Source organism: Plectropomus leopardus, chromosome 12 (genome assembly GCF_026936395.1).
Source record: "Plectropomus leopardus strain MGB_pleo_1.0 chromosome 12, ASM2693639v1, whole genome shotgun sequence".
Taxonomy (NCBI): domain Eukaryota; kingdom Metazoa; phylum Chordata; class Actinopteri; order Perciformes; family Serranidae; genus Plectropomus; species Plectropomus leopardus.
The window spans coordinates 30,345,184-30,365,960 of record NC_142187.1 but is presented as its reverse complement, the minus strand read 5'-3'; the positions used below and the strand labels follow the sequence as shown (position 1 = coordinate 30,365,960).

The following is a 20,777-nucleotide window of genomic DNA, read 5'->3' as shown; positions in this document are numbered from 1 at the left end:
ATGCTTTTCAATGCTGTAAGAAGCATATGAATTGATACAGATCTTTGACACAGGTCTTTGCACTCCAGGGATCAATATCTCAGAAGATCCATACTGTATCTCCTGAAGCACAGAGTTACTGTGGCTGCCTCTCTGACCTTTGAGATGCTTCCTGTCTGGCTGACCTGCATTGATCTGACCTGGAGGGGAGTTACAAAACTGATCTGTTTGAGATTGAGCCTTGGATGGTCAGTGGATATCGGTGTGTCCATATAGGTGTGTGTATGCATTAGGGCTTAACGCTACAGGCTGACATCTCAATATACAATATATCTTCATATGTTTAAATCTCCTCAAAAGCACTGAATTAATGCTAGAAAAAATATCAAACCTTACATTTTTTAATACATTTTTTTATACCAAATTCCCTCTTCAATGTGACAATATTGTAGGAACGACTATTGGTTATTGGCCTGGACCATTATTGGGGCCAATATTTAGCATTTTGCCAATCGTGTGTGTCGGCATTTAATTTTGACCATTGCAAAGAAAGTGTCAGCATGGGAGAACTTTTACTCTGTAAAACCTCAGGGAGCTATTTTTATTCATTCATTTCTTATTTAAATTTTCACTCGACTTGATAAAAAAAAAAAACGTTGCAGGGAACTTGCTGTGTATGATGTTGAAAGTTTCAGTTTTTATTAAACATTTGCTGAAGGCATTTAAACAAAGTTTTGTGTTGGATTTAGTAATATTACAAATTCTAAATATCGACAGGAAAATTTCAGTGGATGGCTAAAAAGGTCACGGCACGCACCGTGCAATCACACCTCCTCGCCACAGAAAGGCTCCCTAATGAGTCTGCAAAAGGTGTGACTCTTAACAAGCTCGGTTGGCACTGAGCAGTAAAATCCTGTGATCAACACGAGATTTCAGTTCTCATCTCACTTGTTTACATGAGTCAGTATCTTTGTGGCCACGTCAGTTCCCACAAGACATCTCTCACAAATTCATGATCCTCGAAACAAAGATTTATTTTAGGGCTCAGCGCTACATTCAGTTTCTTGGAAACTTGCAAATGTTTTACACTGTGAAGAGATCTGCCTCCCTCATTAACCTTACAAGAATGCTTGTGTCAAATCTGGCTGCTTGAGAACTGGATTTGTTCATAATGAACTTCTATTCTCGGATTTCAGTGTCTCTATAAAATGGTACTTGAGAATCTCAATCATTGCATAATTCTTATCCAGTTCTTGTCTTTCTGTCTTTTCATTGTACGTTAATTGTCATGTTTATTTTAGAAAAGATAATTTCTCTTGTCTGCACATTATGTTGTTTGACGTGAGCATTCCTAGAAATCAAGTGAGAAAGTAATACTTTTGTGTTGGGTTTTATTCACAAGGCAGCCAATTAAAAGTGTAACTTTTAATATTTGACCTGGCTGCTGGCGGTTAATGATCCTGTTAGTTAGTGAGTTTATTATCTGTTACTTGCAGCCATCTCATGATGGGCAGTTTATCGAAGTAAAAGAATAATAATAACAGTGTTTCTTTTGTCCCTCCATAATGAATCATCACATTATGATTATAACACTCAGTAAATCTCCTCTGGGGCATTCAGATTTATGTTGAATATAAAAATTCTGAGGATTTTCATGCCTCAGTGTCGACGATAGCTGTGGCCAGTGGCCTAATGCTTTCGGCTTGTCTATCTGTATGTACATATGTCTGTCTTGTTCTCGTCAATGTGATATCTCTTCAATTTGGCACAAATGTCAACTTGAACTCATCAAAGTACTGATTAGATTGTAATGATCATAGGTTAAAGGTCAAAGTCTCTGTGACTTTGTCTCTTTCTTGTGAGCGTGATAGTTAAAGGACACCTCAGTGAAATTTCTTCAAATTTGGCACAAATGTTCACTTGGACTTAACAATGAACTAGGGATGGACAATATATAAATACTTTATTGATATTGTGATATAGACTGGATATCATCTTAGATTTCAGATATTGTAATATTCCAAGTGTTGTCTTCTCCTGGTTTTAAATGTTGCATAACAGATAAGTGATGTAATTTCTAAACCTACTCACTCAAGCACTCAGTCATTATATTAACATTACTGATAATTATTTATTAAAAGTCTCATTGTGTGAATATTTTTTGAAAACACCGATGGTCAACCCTGCAACATTGTCGCAATATTCTATTGTAATTATTTGTTAGAAAATATTGTGATATTTCATTTTCCCCATATTGCCTAGCTCTGCAATGAACTGATTAGAATTTGGTGGTTAAAGCTTAAGGCTACTATTGTGACCTTGCATCCATCTCATTCTTGTGAACACACACAAGAACACCTTCAGGGAACTTCTTCAAATTTGACACAAATGTACATTTTGACACAACAATGAACTGAGTAGAATTTGGTGGTCAAGGGTGAAGGTCACTGTGACCTCACAAAACATGTTTTTGGCCATAACTTAAAAATTCATGAGCTAATTATGACAAAATCTTACACATTCGTCATGCCATTTTATCTCCAAGAGGTCAAAAGTCAGCTTCACTGTGACATCATAATTTTCTTCAAAAAACGCTTTTGTAGTCATTATTTGATATCAAAACTCAGAAGGGGACACATTTGGGTATTGAATTGGTGACACTAATCTTTGGTGCCAGCCTTGAGCTGAGCTGAATCTTGATTCAAATCAGTTTCTTGATTGGTGATTGACAGCTGAATGAGACTCCTCCGCTTTGATTGCTTGTTTTCATTCACGTGCAGTAATGCCATTTGGAGCACCTCGAGGCAATAGTGTAGGCAGAGGAGTATGATTGTTTTTTTCCAGATTATCTCTCATTTTGTGCTGTGTGAAAAATATGACGAAAGTTTAATTTCCAATTTTTTTCCAATTTAATTAATAACCAACTACTGCTTAAAGTAAAAAAAATGAATGCACAACTTTGATTTCTAACAGACTATTTCTACATTGTGGTATTACTTCGATGTTAAGTGTTTTTTTTCCTCTGACTGAGAGCAACCAGGCCAACAGCAAATATCTCTTAATGTGATAAAAGTCTGACAAAGAGTTACAGCTATGTAAAATGAGTGAGGCAGTGCAGGAAATGAGAATAAACCTGAGTCGCTGTGTCCTTTTAGAGGACAATGAAATAACGTCTTTGGCAGAAAAGCATTGTTCCGCTCTATAATTTAAAGTGACGTCACGTTAAATTATAATGCAGTGCTTCGTTTTTTATGCTTTTCAGTTCCATTTTGGTTGCAGAGAAGCCTCTTGAACAAATGTACCAAGCTGTTAGTCTGAGAACACCAATACGCAGAACACAGACTTAATGAAAACAATACTTTTATTTCGGTTATGTAACTTCTTATTTACACAAATGAATGCTTATTAAAGTGATCTACTGCTGTCTGTATAAATGGATCTTTACCATGATTATAGCTAGAGAGGAGGAGAATGGGATGTCGTGCCGATACAAAATACACAGATATACAGTTACAGTAAAAATGTTATTAGGATAGCCAACATTCATGCACGACAGCTGTTATCCTTACAGAACTTACTGCACTGAATAAGGCATACAAACTGTTGCTGAAATTACAAAAAAGCTAATATCTCAAAGTACTGAGTCAAAGGCAACCAGATCTGCTGTTTGCTGAAGTACTTTGACTCAGTGCTTCAAGACATCCTATGACCTGGATGAAGAATCTTCATGGACACAAAAAAAGCCAAGTACAGTAACTATACAGGTGCATTATGGTTCACCACATTTCTCATTGTCTTGTACAAGGTCATGTACAAAAAAACTTCTGAAAGGAAAAGTACAAGGATAAATTGAAAGCTAAATGGAGGCAGCAAAAGGCAGGAATAAATTAGCAGATGATGATGAATAAATGGCAAGGAAAGAATGGAAACGAACAATTAGTGAACACAGTCAAAATATGAATAAATTAGGGGGGCATGAATAAATGCAATACTGGATGAGAAAATCATTATAAATATGAGGACTTCATTTTGGGAAAAAAAAGCTTTCATTTTGGAGAGAAAGGGGAATGGGGAAATTAGAGAAAGTTAATTCAGAGTGCCATTATTTTGTTGAAAATGTGTCACCTGCAATCTGTTCTAAAATGTACCCAATTTGTTTTAAGTTTATGCAGCCATTTATTTTTAAAGAGAAAGTGTCACGTTTCCACATGGAGAATCTTCGTTAACATTTCATATGAAAACAGGCAAATGGTACGATCTGAGTAAGTACATATCTATAAAATGCCCAAAACTAATCAGGAAAATGACAAATAAATAATAAACTGAATATAACAATGAACAACGTGTCTCCACTTACTCCCACAAAAATGAAGCCAAAATATCTTGGATACGGTTGCTGACATCTTGCACTTGTGACATCAGGTCCCCGTCTATAATCCCCTCTGACCAATCCCAAGCAGTGCCACTGATCGCAAGCACACCGATTGGCACACACAGCTGTCAAATATGTCAAACACCTGTTTCATAGCATTTCATAGCATCAAAAAATATTTAAAACTAAACGTATTAGAAAATTGAACACTTTACCAAACAGCAGCGCAATAAGACAACACATTCACACATACTCCCAACTCATCAAATACTAATGCTTGGCCAGTGCCTCTTTGCGTCAAAATATGACAAACTAGGCACTCTTCCTGCATCAGTTTTGGATGTTTAGGGACCGTGAATCAATTTACGCTTGTTACATGCATTGTCTCTTTTCAAAATAAACTTCATTTTTCAGAGAAAATGTACAGTTCCTGCTAGTTTAAGGCGTACAGCCATTTTCAAAATAAACTTACAACGTAGGTTACACCCCCCCCCCCAAAAAAAAAGAACTTCCTTTTAGAAGAAAACGTAATGGCTTGGCTGAAAATAAGTATGTTTGTTACTAACCTCGTATTACATCTTGTTATTAGATATCACAAGACATACATAACATGCTAGCATAGTATGCTTAACACACTAGCACACTACATTGTCATTAAAATAACTTGATTAACTTTATATTAAGACATAGGACAGTAACAGCAGGCTCTGCAATGAAAGTTAAGAATTTTCTCAACCCATCCACCTCCCTTCCCGCTCACTAAGTGGACTTTCTTAATACTACAGTATTACCCTAGAACGTCAAGAAATGCTGCCAAGTGAGAGCGGCATGGATAAGATCTACCTTAAATGACAGAAACCAATTTGGGGATGTGTACTTTAAGTTTTTAGTATGGTTCATGTCCCATTCACAAATAAGTGTTGGCTGATTGGCTTATCCTGACATTCCTACTATGACCAATCCCACTCCTCTTGCCTAATCTAACCAGTCCAACCAACAAAGGTAACAAGTACTAGCCAATTGTAGGGAGATTAGGGTGGCTCATTCCTTCTCTATCTTAGGATTCACAAATTTACATCTCATTCGCTATCATGGTGGGGGGTTTATGACCTATACTGCATCCATCCACCAGGGGTCAATCAAGATATTTTGGCTTCACTTTTAGGAAACTGTCATGTCATCCATCTTTGTTATACAGTCTATGACATTTATTAGAACATTCAGGTGCAACCATCCGTGTTTTCATAATTTCTTTCATGTTTAAGTTATGTTCCTCTGCTTAAGAGTCGTCCTCAGTTTTAATGATGTGGAAAAGTGTAACATTAAACAGGACCTGGTGGCCGTTGTTCCAGCCGTAGAGGGCGCGGTCCCTGGCGTTGTAGTCCAACATAGACATGTGGAAGTACTGGTTATGAAAGGGAATGTCTGTATACTCGTATGTGGAGGTTTTAGTGGAGTACGCGTAGTACACCTTGGCGCCGGTCAGGTGGGAGTTGGTAATGTAGAGCGTCCCACAGATCATAAAAGATTCGCCGGCGTTCCTCTTTGAGTACTCCGTGTTCCATGTGTTGAGGATCTGGAGTGTGTCCGGGTTCAGCTGACTGATGACGATGTTGCCAGCGTTCTGGTTGGTCGCGTAGACGGCCCATAGGCCCAGCTCGTCTGCCATGAGGTCAATGTCGGAGAAGCCTCCCCAGGTGTAGGGGTACACATTATGGAAGCCCGCCGACTCCAGGGCCCTCTGGGTGACCACACGGCCCGTCTCGAAGCTATACCTCACTATGATGTTGCTCTGCATCTTGTTGTAGTACAGAGAGCCGTTGTACACCACGTGGTCGGTTCCGGCCCATTTGAACGGCAGGTTGTAGGTTCTCGACTCGACTCCAGCCACAAAATCAGCGATTGACTTATACTCTTTTACGATCTTGTTGTTGGTGTAGCTGTCCATGTACCAGACCTGAGGACAAGTAGATAAAGACAATGTTTCTGTGATGTTTAGTTCCAAGAAACTTTGCCAGCTGTACAAGGAACACTTTTATATTTAATTATTCAGTCATTGGTGAAGTTACAATCACCTGCAAGTTAAAAAAAAAAAAAGTCATCTACATGATAACAATTTCATTTAAAATACGGATTGCTGAACACAGGAAATACATGAAAAGGATATAAAAAGATCCAGCAGCCAGACATTTTGATGGAGGCCAAACGCTCAGTGATGGACTTGGTGTGTTTGGGCCTAAAGAGGCTTAAGAGCTTCTTACACAGAGGAGAGAATGGTGGAAAGACAAAGAAGCAGAAAATAACACGAACATTGAGTTCATGAGGGAATACGACAGAGTAGATGCAGAGAAAATGTTTATGATCATCTTATTACCCAAATAATGCTATAAAGCCATAAATGAGAATGATCAATGCCAAATGCCAAAAATATTTAGCAGCTTTTAGTATGCATCATACCTAGCAATGTGCGGCTCACTGCGGGAGATTTAAAAAGCTGCTGTCAGCATAGCGGCTAATACAAAGAAGAATGAGTTTTGGGAGCTCGTTAAACCCCAGAGCAGAGGACAAGATTAGGCGCCATATAACGGAAAAGGTAAATGATTGTTATTGACATGTTATGCCATGGTATTGTTTAGCAAGTGCTGCCAACACATATATTATATGTCACGCTAGAGGTGGATGACACATTGGAGTGGCAGGATGCTGCCGCGGTTTGGTTCTGAGTAACAATGTGGTATAAAGGGGGGGCTTTGTTGCGGCCCTATCGCATGATCTCTGCGTAAAAATGCCTATAGTGTCAGCAAAAGGCAGGGAGAGAAGAAGAAGCACACATGGGCATAAACAAAGAGTTTAACAAACATTTAAAATGTTCAAAGCAAAGCGAATTACTCTTTGAAAGCCTTAACTTAGTCGGGCATAATGTATGTAGTTATGTCTGACAAAATAAAGACTTTCTTATCTGTGGCCCTGGATTTACTGAGTGTGAATACACTGCCTCTGCAGTCTTTGTATTAAAAAAGTGGCTTTGCAAATGTATATGAGGAGGGAGATGTCTTGGGATGTTAGTTTAAGCCTCAAGGACACACACAATGCAGTTTGGTGACTAACTCTGAATGTGGAAAAAAACCTCCACTGGGTGATTCTCTCCTTATTTCTCATTTCATCACTTTGTTCTTCCACTTTTTGCATGGTGGTTTTAATTAACAGACTGCTTTTATTTTGAAATTTCTTTGTTTGAAGGTGTAGCATCCTTGAAAAGGCTGGCCATTAATGTGCTTCTTGCTCACTGGATAATTGATAAAGCCTGAGTCATCTTGCAGTGAATGTAAAGGCTTTGCTTTTACCCATTCTTTCAAACACTGATGAAGGCTCTGCACTAAAAGCCATTACAAGTGTTTTGAGTAAGTGTTCACACAAAAGAATGTCCAAACAAGGTATCCATCAAGGGATATTGAGTTTAATGTTTGATCTTAGCAGTTAAGTATACAAAAAAAGTTTCAGTGAGTATAATGCTGTAATTCCACAGCATCTCTCCCCACTGAACAACAGGAGGGAAGCAGTTGTATGTAAATTAATAAACTGCCCTGCATTGCTTCAAAGGCTGGAAACACACTGCAAAGAACAGTAACTCGGCTCACCCTGTTGTTTTTGGGAGACGCCTGTGGGTCGGTCATCCAGGCTCCAAATCTGGTCCCTGAAGTTTTCACAGTCAGCGGGCCAGTGATCTTCATTAGCTTGCCACATGCTGCGAACACATCACACAGCTCTGGTCACATAAAGCACAAACTGCACCAGCTCCACATGACAAAACCACAGCCAGTGTTATGATGGTAGGACTGGAATAAATCTCAAAGCATTGGATTGCTTTAATGGCTAAACAAAAAAAAAAAAAAAAAATCGAGATCTGGACTGTTTGTGCTCGGCATCTGGACACTGACAAATGCTTTTCTTTGCTATTATAGAAATAAGGATAACAAGAGAAGCTGCCACAGTGCTGCAACTAGTAAAATGTCTTCCTTTGTGTCAGACCTGTGTGACAGTTTATCCCACATGGTTTAATATTTGAAGTAGCTGCACTTCATTCATCTTTCCAGAAACTTTAATTGGACCAAATGACAGAAGGCTATCACTTGCACACAAGCTTGCAAGTTCTCTATTAAGTATTTAACTGCTATTTTACCTAATCAATCAAAGCCTCGTGCACAATGAATGCTTAAGCAATCATCTCGAGCCCAGGCAGACTTCCAGCCACTTCCTATTAGCATTCACATGTTGGCTATTCACGTCGACACTTTGACAGGCTCCATCAGTGTTGATAACATGGCAGTTGGCAAATTGGAGTTTGGTTATACAAACCTTTGTCAGAGGTAAAGCTGCGCTGGAGGCTGAATTAGATGAGTTAAACATCAATGAATGAATGAAACAAGGAACTACAGAGTTTCAGTGTCAACACTGCAAATGGCAAAGTAGGAATCACAAGCTTTCAAAATACAAAGAAATAGATACGATAAACCAGCCAGTTCCCGAGGTGTCGAATACAGTCGCTTTGTCATGCTTGTCTACATGTGATATCCACCCTTTGGTGTCCTTATGAGACGCACAGGGCTTCAACTAAGCCCAATGTTAACCCACCCCCAACAGAAAGCAACTGAGGGGCGTCGGGGGGCTCAGTGGATAAAGCAGGCGCACCATAAATGAAGGCAGTTGTTCTTGCTGCAGCGGCCGCGGGTTCGATTCCAGCTCGCGGCCCTTTGTTGCATGTCATTCCCTCTCTCTCCCCCGTTCATGCTATCAATCTTCTGTCCTGTCTAATAAAGGCAAAAATGCCAAAAATAATCTTAAAAAAAGCAACTGACAGTAAAAAGTATTATGTTTGTATTTGTTCTTTTGTTTCATGTTAGTGTCTTTCAGTATTTTGTATTCTCTATTTCTATTTGTTTTCTTTTTGCATTTTGTGTAAAGTGTCTTTGAGTACTTAGAAAAGTGCTATATAAGACTTATCTATTGTTATGATTATTAAACTAAAAGTCAATGATGTTTTAATGTAATGTTATGCAACTGGCATAAGGTCATCGTGCGCTGATATCAGTCATGTGACATAAATATGTAATTAGTGCCAAAGCATTTATCTCATCTGTGTAACAAATCTAAATATTTTATACCAAAACAGGATCCTTTTAAATTTGCCTACAGGCCAGCAATAGCTGTGACCAGAGGCATTATGTTTGCGGGCTGTTCATCCGTCTGTTGTTCCATTCTTGTAAACGCAATGTCCCAAGTGAGCTTTTGACACAAACGCTCACTTGGACTCAGCAATGAACAGATTATGATTTGGTCGTCAAAGGTCAGCTGTGCATCACGTAGCAACACTAAAAAAAGGTGCCCTGTGCATCATTTTGAGACACAGAGGGATATGACAAAGTGTTGGTATTTAGAAATAACATTTGAGTGCATAACACAACAATTGTGAGTTTGTATGAGCCTCAGTTGAACTTTTTTTAAAATCAGCAGTGGGAGTGAAAAAGCTTCATGATGCTTCCAGCTTTTACCTCAAGCTTGAACAAATGTTCTTTGGTTTTTTCTTTTTCTGTTTTTTCACTTACAGTGACAGAAAATAGATATGAGTTGAACCTTGAGGTGCAGTTTAAGTGCTTTAAGTGCCAAATTCAATCACGCAGGTATCACTCTCTCTGCTGACGTACGACTTAACCTGTTAAAGAGGTATACTCACTATTGTATCAGTAAACAAGGTGTATGGCTATTTGTTTTTTTTAATATGAAAATGATATATTTTTTTTCAAATACATAACATTTTCTCAGCATTATTTCTGCCTCCAGTAGACGCTCTACTGCCCCCTGCTCTCTATCTAAAATGCCAATCTGCAGATAGCTGCAATAAATGTGTCTACAGTCCCTGTGCCATTGCATAATCTGAGGTCACCGTGCCTGAATCTACTTTTCTGAGATGGACTCACTGAGTTTACTCATGCAGTTGCGGAGCCGATTTTCCAGGTTTAGGACCCTCCGTTGCAGCTCCTCGTAGTCGTAGGCTCCCATTTCCTCCTGGATGCCCATCAACACGCCAGACAGGTTCCTGATCTCTTCTTTGAACTGGGAGATGAGCTTGGCGTCTGTCTTGTATTGCTCCAGGACAGGGATCAGCGGCTGCAGGGACTCCATCTTTCCCTTTAGCTCCTAGAACACACCAGTGCAGAAATACCAGGCTTAACAAATCTCTCAGTCTGGAAAGTAGACATTTCAGTTTGTCTCGCTATTGTGGTGGTAACATACTTTCTAAAAGTGACCCTCTTTTGCACAAAGTGAAGACTCTTCTACTAATTGAATATTACAAAAATATCATTGTTTAAGAGCAAACAGTTTAATTTGTTTTTTCTGGCACATTAATGTGAAGATGAAAAACTTTTGTTTGTTGAATTGTTGTATTTGCAGACAAAATATCAAAAGTTCATCATGAGTGAGAAAACTTAAGAATAAGAAAGAGAAGCTTTTGAGAGACAAATATCACTGATGGGTGATAAAAGTAATAATCACTATGGTTATTACTCACATTGTTTTGCGATGTCAGTGTCAATTGTACAATGTTAGATTATATGGAAATTCTCTTCAGTTGTTTTCTATGAGAAGTATCAATATTGGCGATACCTGCCCTTATATTTGACGATTAGAAACTTTATGTTTTGTATCTCTACATTACGTGCAATAGACCATTTCAGAGTACTATGTATAATTTCATTGGATTGCACTAATTGATGTATTAATGCGTTCATCACTTTAACGTTGCAGCAAGTACAGGTGGAGTTAAATTTAACTACTTTATATACTGCAGGGTAACTTAATCCATAGTGAGAAATCATATATATATATTTATTTATTTATTTATTTATTTTATGTATATATATATATATATATATATATATATATATATATATATATATATATATATATATATATATATATATATATATATATATATATATATATATATAGAGTGCTCCAGAAATGAAAAATGGCATTTCAATGCTCCTGGTTCCCCTCGTCTCAAAGTCACTGGGCTTTTTGAATGTGCTTTTGCTTAGACGCCTGAAATAAGATCTGTGGTTAACACAAGCTTAATGGACATTTCACAATTTGTTCTATGTCAGTGAATACCCCACTGCTCAACTTTAAAGCTTTTACATGTCATGATGCAAACGAGTGGCTAAATGAGCTTACAGGACGTCATCACGCCAAGTGCTTCCTCATAGTCCTGTTCTGGTGGTGAGTTCATTTAACCCTAAAGTTTGCTCTAACTTCTTGCAATTGCATTTACACATTAAAAAATCATTACAGTGGTTTTCATGTTAATTATCATGACTGTTTGTTTCCCACAGAGCTTATTTTCTGCATCAGCCCAAAATTTCAATGGAAAAATCCCATTGGCTTTTTGACTACGAGACCAGGGCAAATTTAACTTCCAGGTTGACCTACAAAATGTTATCCCGTCACCACTCTATGGAGAATGGCACATTTCAGAATAATATTTATTATATCATTGGTTTTAATTATTGATGCTTTAATACATAAGCGGCATGACGTTGCAACTGGTAAAATTTGGGCTAGTTTTAACCACTTTATTGCCAGGTAGCTTAATCCATGATAATATGTCATGATTCAGAACTTGATTTATATTTTGTGCTAATAATCTAAATCCGAAAACTTAAGTTAAAAGATAAATATAGTGGAGTAGAGGTAAAAAAAAAATAAATAAATAAAATAGCATTCAATTAAAATACTAGTAAATAATAGTAAACAAGTGCCTCAACATTGTTTTTTTTGCATATAGTTGTTGTGTAAATGTAGTTAGTTACTTGCTATCTACTCTCCACTCCTTTTTTTTACAGTAAGTTTCAGAGGTTCACAGAGGGAGGCAGCAACATATGTGCTATAAAATATCAGACAAGTTTATCTAAGTCAAAACTTCTACAGCCAAAGAGCCAGTATTGTACTTGATCACCGCTGCACAGAGTAAAATATTATCTGCCTACATGCTGTTTTTTAAGGGAAAAACGAATGGAAAATGGAAATATTTCATGTAGCCTTCAGGATCTTGTCATTCTCCCTGATAAAGGAGTTTTAAGAATCTATGCTGGATGTTTCTACAGAGCCTGTCTAGCTTTTTAAGACCGTTTTGTCCTTCGCCGGGCAGTGGTAGACTTGTATTGATCTAGTCAGGAATAAAAGTTTATCTATTCAGATGCTTCTCAGGTCTCTGTAGAGGAGATCCTTTCACTGTGATGTTTTTTCCCCAAAGTTAAACATCAAACAAAAACATATACCTGAAAGTTTTTGTTGACGAGCGTCTTCCTGTCTGATTCGAGCTGTCGAAACTTTGACCGCAGTCCTTTGATCTGGCTCTCCATCCTCATGATGTACTGAAAGTCCCTCTGCGTCCGCAGGTTCAACACCTCGATTGACTGCGACATGTTCTGCACCTTTTGAAAAGAATGAAACAGCGCAGCATTGATTTTTCCGTCCACCGCGAGATTAAAACGTCCTCCACGTTCAGCCGTCCAGTAGCTTGCCATCCGCTAACTTCCCAAGGAACAAATCAACATTTTGACCTCCAACACGATTGTCTTTTAACCATCCATGTGTGAGCTGAATGGAGCTTTGTATACACTGACACGGGACTGTCACAGGGCCGTTTCCTCGCTCTGCTCTCAGTTTTTAAACATTTAATTTTATCAGTTGTGATTCCAAACAAACTGCCTGTCAAGGATAAAATATTGAATCTGCTTAGTTTGATAACATATTTCAGAGTAGATATTTGACACAGAAACATTACAGTGTCTCTCTGGTTTAACAAAAGCTCACACGGTTTATGGGGCATGTGAACAAGAAGAAATACGGTCCTTTCTCTCTTCTCTCTTTGGTTCTAATTGTAACCAAGCAACATTATCAGAGCACACAGCTAGCAAAGTGGCACAACACTCAGGCATTGTGTTCTGCATACTTTTCTGGCCCTGGTAGAGGGATCCTAAAATGGCCTCACTGAAGCCCTGAGGCAGCTTAGTACATTAGTGTCAGAGGCCCCAGTGAATGACAGAGAACACCCTTTGGCATACAACATTAAAATGTAGGCTAGAGCAATGTTTCCTTATATGGCAGACTAATTGAGGAAAGTGACTCTGGTGATGTGCTATGTGTTTGGAGATAGTACATTAAATTTAGACTGTGATATGAAAAAAAACATTAGATTAGATCAAAAGTCCAGGGTCCAGTGTTTAGGGGTGTCAGTTGGAAGAAATGAACTATAATATACAGGGTTCCCACTGTCATGGAAAACCCGGAAAAGTTATTGAATTTCACAACAATATTTTTCACGCTTGGGAAAGTCATTAAATTAGTAAAAATTGTTAGAAGTTTGAGAGAAGTCATGGTATTTTGTAGAATGTAATTGTACAGTGTAATTATTATTACAGTGGTTATCTTCCATGGATAACCGTCCATCTAATGTTACATTACAGTAAACTCATTTTTTTATTTACTCTAATATGTGTGGATGTATGACAACATTTATTGTAACCATCATTTCTTCATTTTCTCTGATCGTCTCTCCCGTTATGTATGCCAACAAGCTGAAATAATGTATGAGGAAAGTTCAAACAGTGATACATTTGAAAAATGCTGGGAAAGTGAAACACGAAAAAAAGTATTATTAGGTCCTTGAAAAGTCATCAGATTCTTCTCTATGAAGGTTTGTGGGAAGTCTGAATGTTTTAGGGGATGGAAATCACCAGAGGCCACACAATACAATATTGTCATGATATGTAAGTCTTGATACAACATAGTTGTGATTTTAAATGTGGCGCAGTGTGCTGATTATTGCGATAACATATACTGGGATATGTTGCGATTTGTTACCAGTTTTCAGCTGCAAATTTGGCTCAAAAGAAAAACTTTTTCATCTCACTTCAATCATTTTTATTGCAGCAAATTGGATCTGGTGGACTGAAAAAGCAACTGATGATAATATTCTTGTGAACCACCAAAAGTTTAAATTATATTTGTAATATTAATAATTTGGTAATACTTGGCATCTGTGTATCAATATGATATTGACAGGCAAACATATGGCGATACTATACTGTATAGGTTTCATATAATACCTAGCCGTCTTTAGTGTATAATAACCTGAAAATAAGAGTCGTATTTGTTATGTTGAAGTGATCCTTTCATATCTAAATAGGGAGCGAGTCCATTGTTGCACTGCCATGTTTCTACAGCGGCCCTGAGCGAACAAACCAAACACTGGCTTTAGATAGGGCTATTCACGTCTTCGCTTTGGCCACCATAATTAGCAGCCCCTCTGCTACAAGCGGATTTTTTACGTGAAACTGCTTTATTCAGTGTGTTTATTGGTTTCAATGATGTGGTCCATTTGTTTTTTGAGAGTACGAGACCTCTGCGGATAATTCAGCTTTGGTTAAAAACCTCTTGATGAAAAAAGTGAGCATGGATTAGCTGGTGACGGCTAGTGGTCGAAAAGGATTGGAGAATCACTGATTTGTTCGGTGAATCTGCTTTATCCAGTGTTTTTTTTTCTTCCAGTTTTAATCACATGGTTCATTTGTTTTGGAGAGGAGGGGTCCTCTGCGGATAATTCGGCCTGTGTTGGCCAACCGGGAGTTAATGCTTGACATATAGTTTCAGCTGGTTGCACCCAGCAGTTCTCATCACAACATGCCACTAAATCCTACACAGTGTTCCTTAAAAAAACTAGTTTCAGTGCTGGCTGTCAAATTAATCACTACTTTTGTGTGATTAACTTAAAATCCATACATTTGATTAAAAGGATTCATGGTGGTGGATGAAGTAAAAAATAATGCAAACTCTTGAGGGATGATTTTTCCACTTTTATAGACATAATACTCCTGATCAAAAGCTTAAAGCCTGATAATACTTTGGACATTAGCAATATCCTTGGCTGGTTTATTGTGAAAAAACGGGAACACTCCAGTTGTGTTAAGGTGGGATGTAAAGCGTTCCCGTCTTCTCAAGCAGTCATTCAGCTGATACCATCCGTGTAATATATGCAGAAGTGGAAAATAGGGTTATGGACCTGACGGCTGCAATCTCTCAGAGGATTAGGGCAACAAAGGAGTATGGATAACAATAGAAATCAATGTGATATGTCTATATGAATCTAGGTGTGCGAGTTACTTACAGTGAATGTGTGTGCGGTAGTGAGTCTGTGTGTTGTCACGTGAGCAGAAATGCGTGCGGCTTGGGTGCACATACCTTCTCCAGGAGCTGGCGGAGCTGTCTGCCTTTGGCATCTCTGGAGCACAGATTCTGTTCAGGTGCCACCACTGTGCAGATACAACGCCCGTCTGCATCCTGAGCTGAGCTGTACACCTGCCACCCCTCCTTTGGCCTGATGGTCTGCACAGACACACAGGCACAGTCGTAAACACACAGCACACACATCCACAGCCAGGCAAACTAAATAGATTCAACGGCGATGGTATCATGAAATTACGGCACGCAGCTGTTATGTTTTCTTATTTTTTTTTCTCGTGGGTCATCAATTCTTCTGCCTTATGCACCCCAAAGCTTTAACACCAACCAATTTCACTGTCTTAAAAAAAGTCTGGGCTATGAAAGAATACATTGCCTTTGCTTTACGATATTCCTCCACAGTATATAGTCTCCAGAGAATTTCCTCTTCAACAATAAATAGTGTTTCCCAGCCTTGATGAATAACCCAAGTGCGGAAATTCCTCTGTTTCTCCTCACTAGGCCTTAACTGAAAGTCCTGCTGGGAGACGCAGATAAACCTGATTTGTGGGAGCTTTTCCCACTCTTTATTACATCCAATATGCTCCGCAGCTCCAGAGTATAAGGCTTCAAAGAACATAAAGTTATGCATCATAAGCCAATGCAGCATATTTTAATGCAGCACCATCAGCTCATGTCAGAGTGTACACAGTAAAAACTAGTTTCACTCCAAATATTGATAAAAGTGTCCTGAAGAGCTGGAAAAGTTAATATCAGACACACAAACATTGTCAGTATTTGAACAATACCGCTGTTTAATGTCAGCATGGGAAATTAACGCAAGCCTCCAGCCAAATACTGGAAACCTTTTGACTGCGGATGGTAAATTTGTCTGCAACGTCTTTGGCAGACAACCAACCATTATTTGGATTTTGTTTTATACTCTAAAATCCAATTCGGCTGGGGAATAACATGGGAAACATGGGAACTTTGGCCAGCTTTTTGAAGCTTGTTGATAGAAAAGAGGAGTGCCCTGTTTTTTTTTCTTTTTTTTTTAGTGCAGGCTTCCTTTTCCTTATCTCATTCATCCTTATACCTGTCACCTTGAACAGTTAAAAGAGCCTTTGGAATCAGCCATGAAAGATCACGGCCCCACTGAGCAGGCGAAGACGTCACAGTGAGGAGAAAGCTCAGACTTTGACTCATCATTTTCACCCACTTGGGTGACTTTTGAAGCTACAATGTGGGCATATCAGTTTATACTGTTGTACTGTCATAGAAAAGGGTAATTCTTTATTTGGATAATCCACCTACAGATAGGTTAGAGCATTTGGCCCTTTTCACACAGACATTTCGCTTTGTATTTTAGCTACAAAGTCCCCTCTCTATACTGCCTTTCCATTTTTACAGAAAACCAAACAACAGTAGCATCTTGCTGCACCAGTGTGTGGTTTAAGACAGCATGCCGGCATTGTGGAAGCAAAAGAGGTGTGACGGGCATGACATGTAACATAACGGCACTGGCCACTAGTGTGACAAATAACACTAGTGACCAGTGTCAGCAGTGCTTTCTCAGTAATAACAATGGCAAAACGTGGCAGAAACACTTTCAGCTGACCATTTTACACTGCCTTGAAGAGACATTGTTATGTGTTTACTTAAAGTAAAAGTTCACTTAAGGTGGATTGGTCAAACAAACACAGAACTTTAATCAAACATTTTGTTGATTGTGTCCCGTGCAAAACGAAAAGATAGTGTAGAGTTACTTAAACAGTGAAACTTAGAATGTTTACATATGTCATATAACATATGTTAGCGTACTTCAGTAAGGTAGCTGTCAGCTACTCCCTCACAGACTGTTGGAAACACCTGTATATGTGACGATTCCTGAACCTTCATTGTCTCTGAATAATTTAGTTGAACTCAACTGAGTGAATAGTTTGAGTAAGCTAAGTTATTCTGAGAAAATGTAGTTAAACGTCACATATATTCTTATATATGTAGATAAATATTACAAAGCAAAATCATTGAGTTGTTAATCCCGACTAATAGGCTGTTAAATACTGTATTCACTATCTGTCATTGGACTATCAAAATTGTGGTACTTTGAAAAAAAACTGTGTTTTGAGAGCAAAGTAGCTGCTCAGACCCTGAAATGGTATTTTGCAACACAGGAATTCATGTTATCCTATTTTGTCACTAATATAGTTTTTAAGCCTCCTTTGCCACATCTCCCTTTCACTTTTTTATCATGAAAGAAAAATAACAAAACTTCTCTGCTATCAATCTCCCGAGCTTTCATTCTTTCTCCCAGCACAACTCTCTTATGTTGCCGTTATCAGATTGTCAGAAAATTGTTTCAGGTATTATCAAAGCGCTGCAGGCCCTGATCTTTGTCCCACATGCTGTTGGTTGCTGCTGAAGTTTGTGATCTTGGAACTGAAGCTTATTCTACTGATGCCCTGATGGTGAATTGGTACTTTATGTGATTGAGAGAGACGAGCCGTGAAAGTAAAATATAATTAATGTCACCCTCACAATCTTTTTATTTGCCACCACTGAGTCTAAAGCTCAATGTGCATTTTATGAAAAGTCTCACCGCAACAGCAGCCGTAGAAAATATTATTGTGTTAAAATATCTAGAGGTCATGTGTGATACATTGTAGCAGAAATACTGGGTGGCGTGGTGCACCATGACTGTAGCTGCCTCTCTCATCATAGCATCACAGCTGAATGGAATAAAAGCAGCAGAAAAACCACCCTCAGCTCTTCTTTTTCTTACTTTGCTTTAAAAGGCTCCTTAAAAGAAGGCAGTTTCACCACTCTGTTTAAACCTTTCTTTCTCCTCTGTCTCTTGAGTGACGCACATCCTCCCCCCTTCCTCTTCTCACTCTCACATTTCCTCATATTAAAATGAATCTGTAGCTCAGCCAAGCCAGATGCACTCTCCAACTCTGCACAAAGAGTTTTTTCTCTCATTAAATAATTCAGACAGCTGGTTCCTTCTTTGTTTTCACCATTCGTTTAGACTTTCTGACAGATCTCCATTCAGTTTTTGAGCACCCTGTAAAATGTTTCCTGTTTTTTGCGAGCAAACCGGGGGGGGAGACATTAATTCAGCACAGCACTTTCAATCATGGCAAGGTGATATAGTAAGTGAGGACACTGCTTTGCAATCAAGACACTGGCACAGGGATTGTACTCTGCATGGGTGGGATGAACCTAATCGACCATTGTTCTTGTCCAAATGGCTTGGTGATCTGCAAGCTGCTCTTCCTAATTTGCGATAATGCTCCCAAATGCATTCGTAAAGCTTAAACTGGCAGGATGAATTTCCCCCTAAAAATGTAGAATAAAGAAGCATGAAGGAGAAAACGGCAGCAGAAATGAATAGATCATTTCAGTAAAAGTAGAGAGAAAATGCCCTTATCAAGATGTTCTTTAGTCTGGGAGGGGATTTGGATATAATTCACAGCAACAGCAGCAGCAGCAGCAATATGTTTTATTTATTTATTTATTTATTTCCACAATGATTGAACTCTCCCTTAAAAGTGAGTTATATGCCTGGCAATACTCCAGGATCAATATGAGTGCTATGTGGTTGATGTAGGCAATAAACATGAGTGCTGTGAGGGTGCCTCTTCCTCTGCCACCACTTTAAATTCAGTCTTTATAATTTCAGACCATTTCCTCCAAACATTTCTGGCATGTCATTGTTTATTCCTGCCAATGCTTGAGCATGTGCAGGCTACAGTTAGTATAGCAAAGAAGCAGCCAAACATGCAAAAAACCTGAAATGACTCATTCACCAACAATTGTGCAACTCCACCCTAATAAAAGGCACCCCCAATCAGGTGAAGTTTTGAAAACAAGGACATTATATGGCGTTTTTAGCTCGTGCTGAAGTTTATTTTATTTATTTGAGAGAGATGTGGAGGCAGTAAACTCACCACTGAAGGGCAGTATCCGAACAGCAGCAGGAACAGCAGCGGGTTCAGGACCACGGACAGCGACCACATTGTGTCGGCTGCTTGCAGCGTTTCCCTCCTCCACCTCCTCCGCGACGAGTACAACAATTTTCACGCAAGTTTCTACCCGTGGGCTCGCGCCAACTCGTCCACTACGCGCTGGTGAAAACCACGGCTTCCTGGGGAGGAGGGGGGCACATCCATCCAGTGGTCCCCGTTACGCATGCCATGTGGGCAGCGGGGGAGAAAACCTCGTCACTGCGAGAGTGAGGGGGAAAAAGTTTGCGGTCACGCACGCAGCGAAAATCCGAGCAGCGCGTTAGGGTTTAGGGACCCTTCTTCACGGATATGACATCATCCAGCTGCCTCTCTCTCGACTTTGAATGAATCCAGCTTCTTGTTGTGTCTTTGAGAGGAGGAACCACCGGCAGCTGTGCGGTGACAAAAGTTGCAGCTGGCAGTATTCACCATAAAACAGGAGGTGGAGGCGCGAGAGCAGAGCCGCTACTGCGTTTTTGTGCCCGAGTGCACGCGCAGAGAGAGAGAGAGAGAGCGAAAGAGAGCGATGGGTACTATGATTACAGCAGGCAAAATATGGTATTTTCTTTTATATGACGGGGGATATTGTTGTTTCATATGTATATGTGAAATTAAAGGTTTTTAGTTTACCAAAATTACCCCAAATTATTTTTTAAGTTTCAGCCTCTTATGGAAGGCTATTATATGGCTGCCCATTTTTGCAGTGATTGAGTGATTAATAAAAGATAAGTAAGTCAAAATTATAAAGTAAAATAAAAATCAAAATTTTACTTTCTGGATGAAAATATGACACAATAACTAAAAAAATTTGGTATGTGTCCAAATGAGTCTTGCCAACCAGAGCTCTTGCTGCCGCTTTGTGGGTGGCATAAGTTCATTTTGTTGTTAAATTTAGGCAGCAAGCCACTTACACACCCTAAAATTCCAGCAATTGTGAAATGGAAACTAAATGTTTAACAAAGAGGCAGATAAATTGTAAGATGGTATTTGATCAGCAGACATGTAAGTGAATTGAACCACAAAAAAGTTCAAATTTAAAAGATTTCTTATATATGAATTATCTTTCTATTTTTCTTTAATGCAATATATTCATTTAATTAATCAAATCATAATCTTTTTTAGATAAATCAGCACACATG

The 20,777-nt window shown here is 38.8% G+C and overlaps 1 protein-coding gene across 1 annotated transcript; it reads right to left on the bottom strand.

Moving 5' to 3' along the window:
• Positions 1 to 3,322: 3,322 nt before the first annotated feature.
• On the bottom strand, positions 3,323 to 20,119 carry LOC121951207 (noelin-3-like). Its single transcript, XM_088085782.1, has 6 exons — positions 19,582 to 20,119; positions 15,653 to 15,796; positions 12,688 to 12,843; positions 10,327 to 10,546; positions 7,990 to 8,096; positions 3,323 to 6,308 (listed from the first exon to the last, which is right to left on the bottom strand). Exons 1-6 carry the CDS (start codon positions 19,648 to 19,650, stop codon positions 5,631 to 5,633), a joined length of 1,374 nt encoding a protein of 457 aa, XP_087941908.1. The 5' UTR covers positions 19,651 to 20,119; the 3' UTR covers positions 3,323 to 5,630.
• Between the last annotated feature and the right edge of the window lie 658 nt (positions 20,120 to 20,777).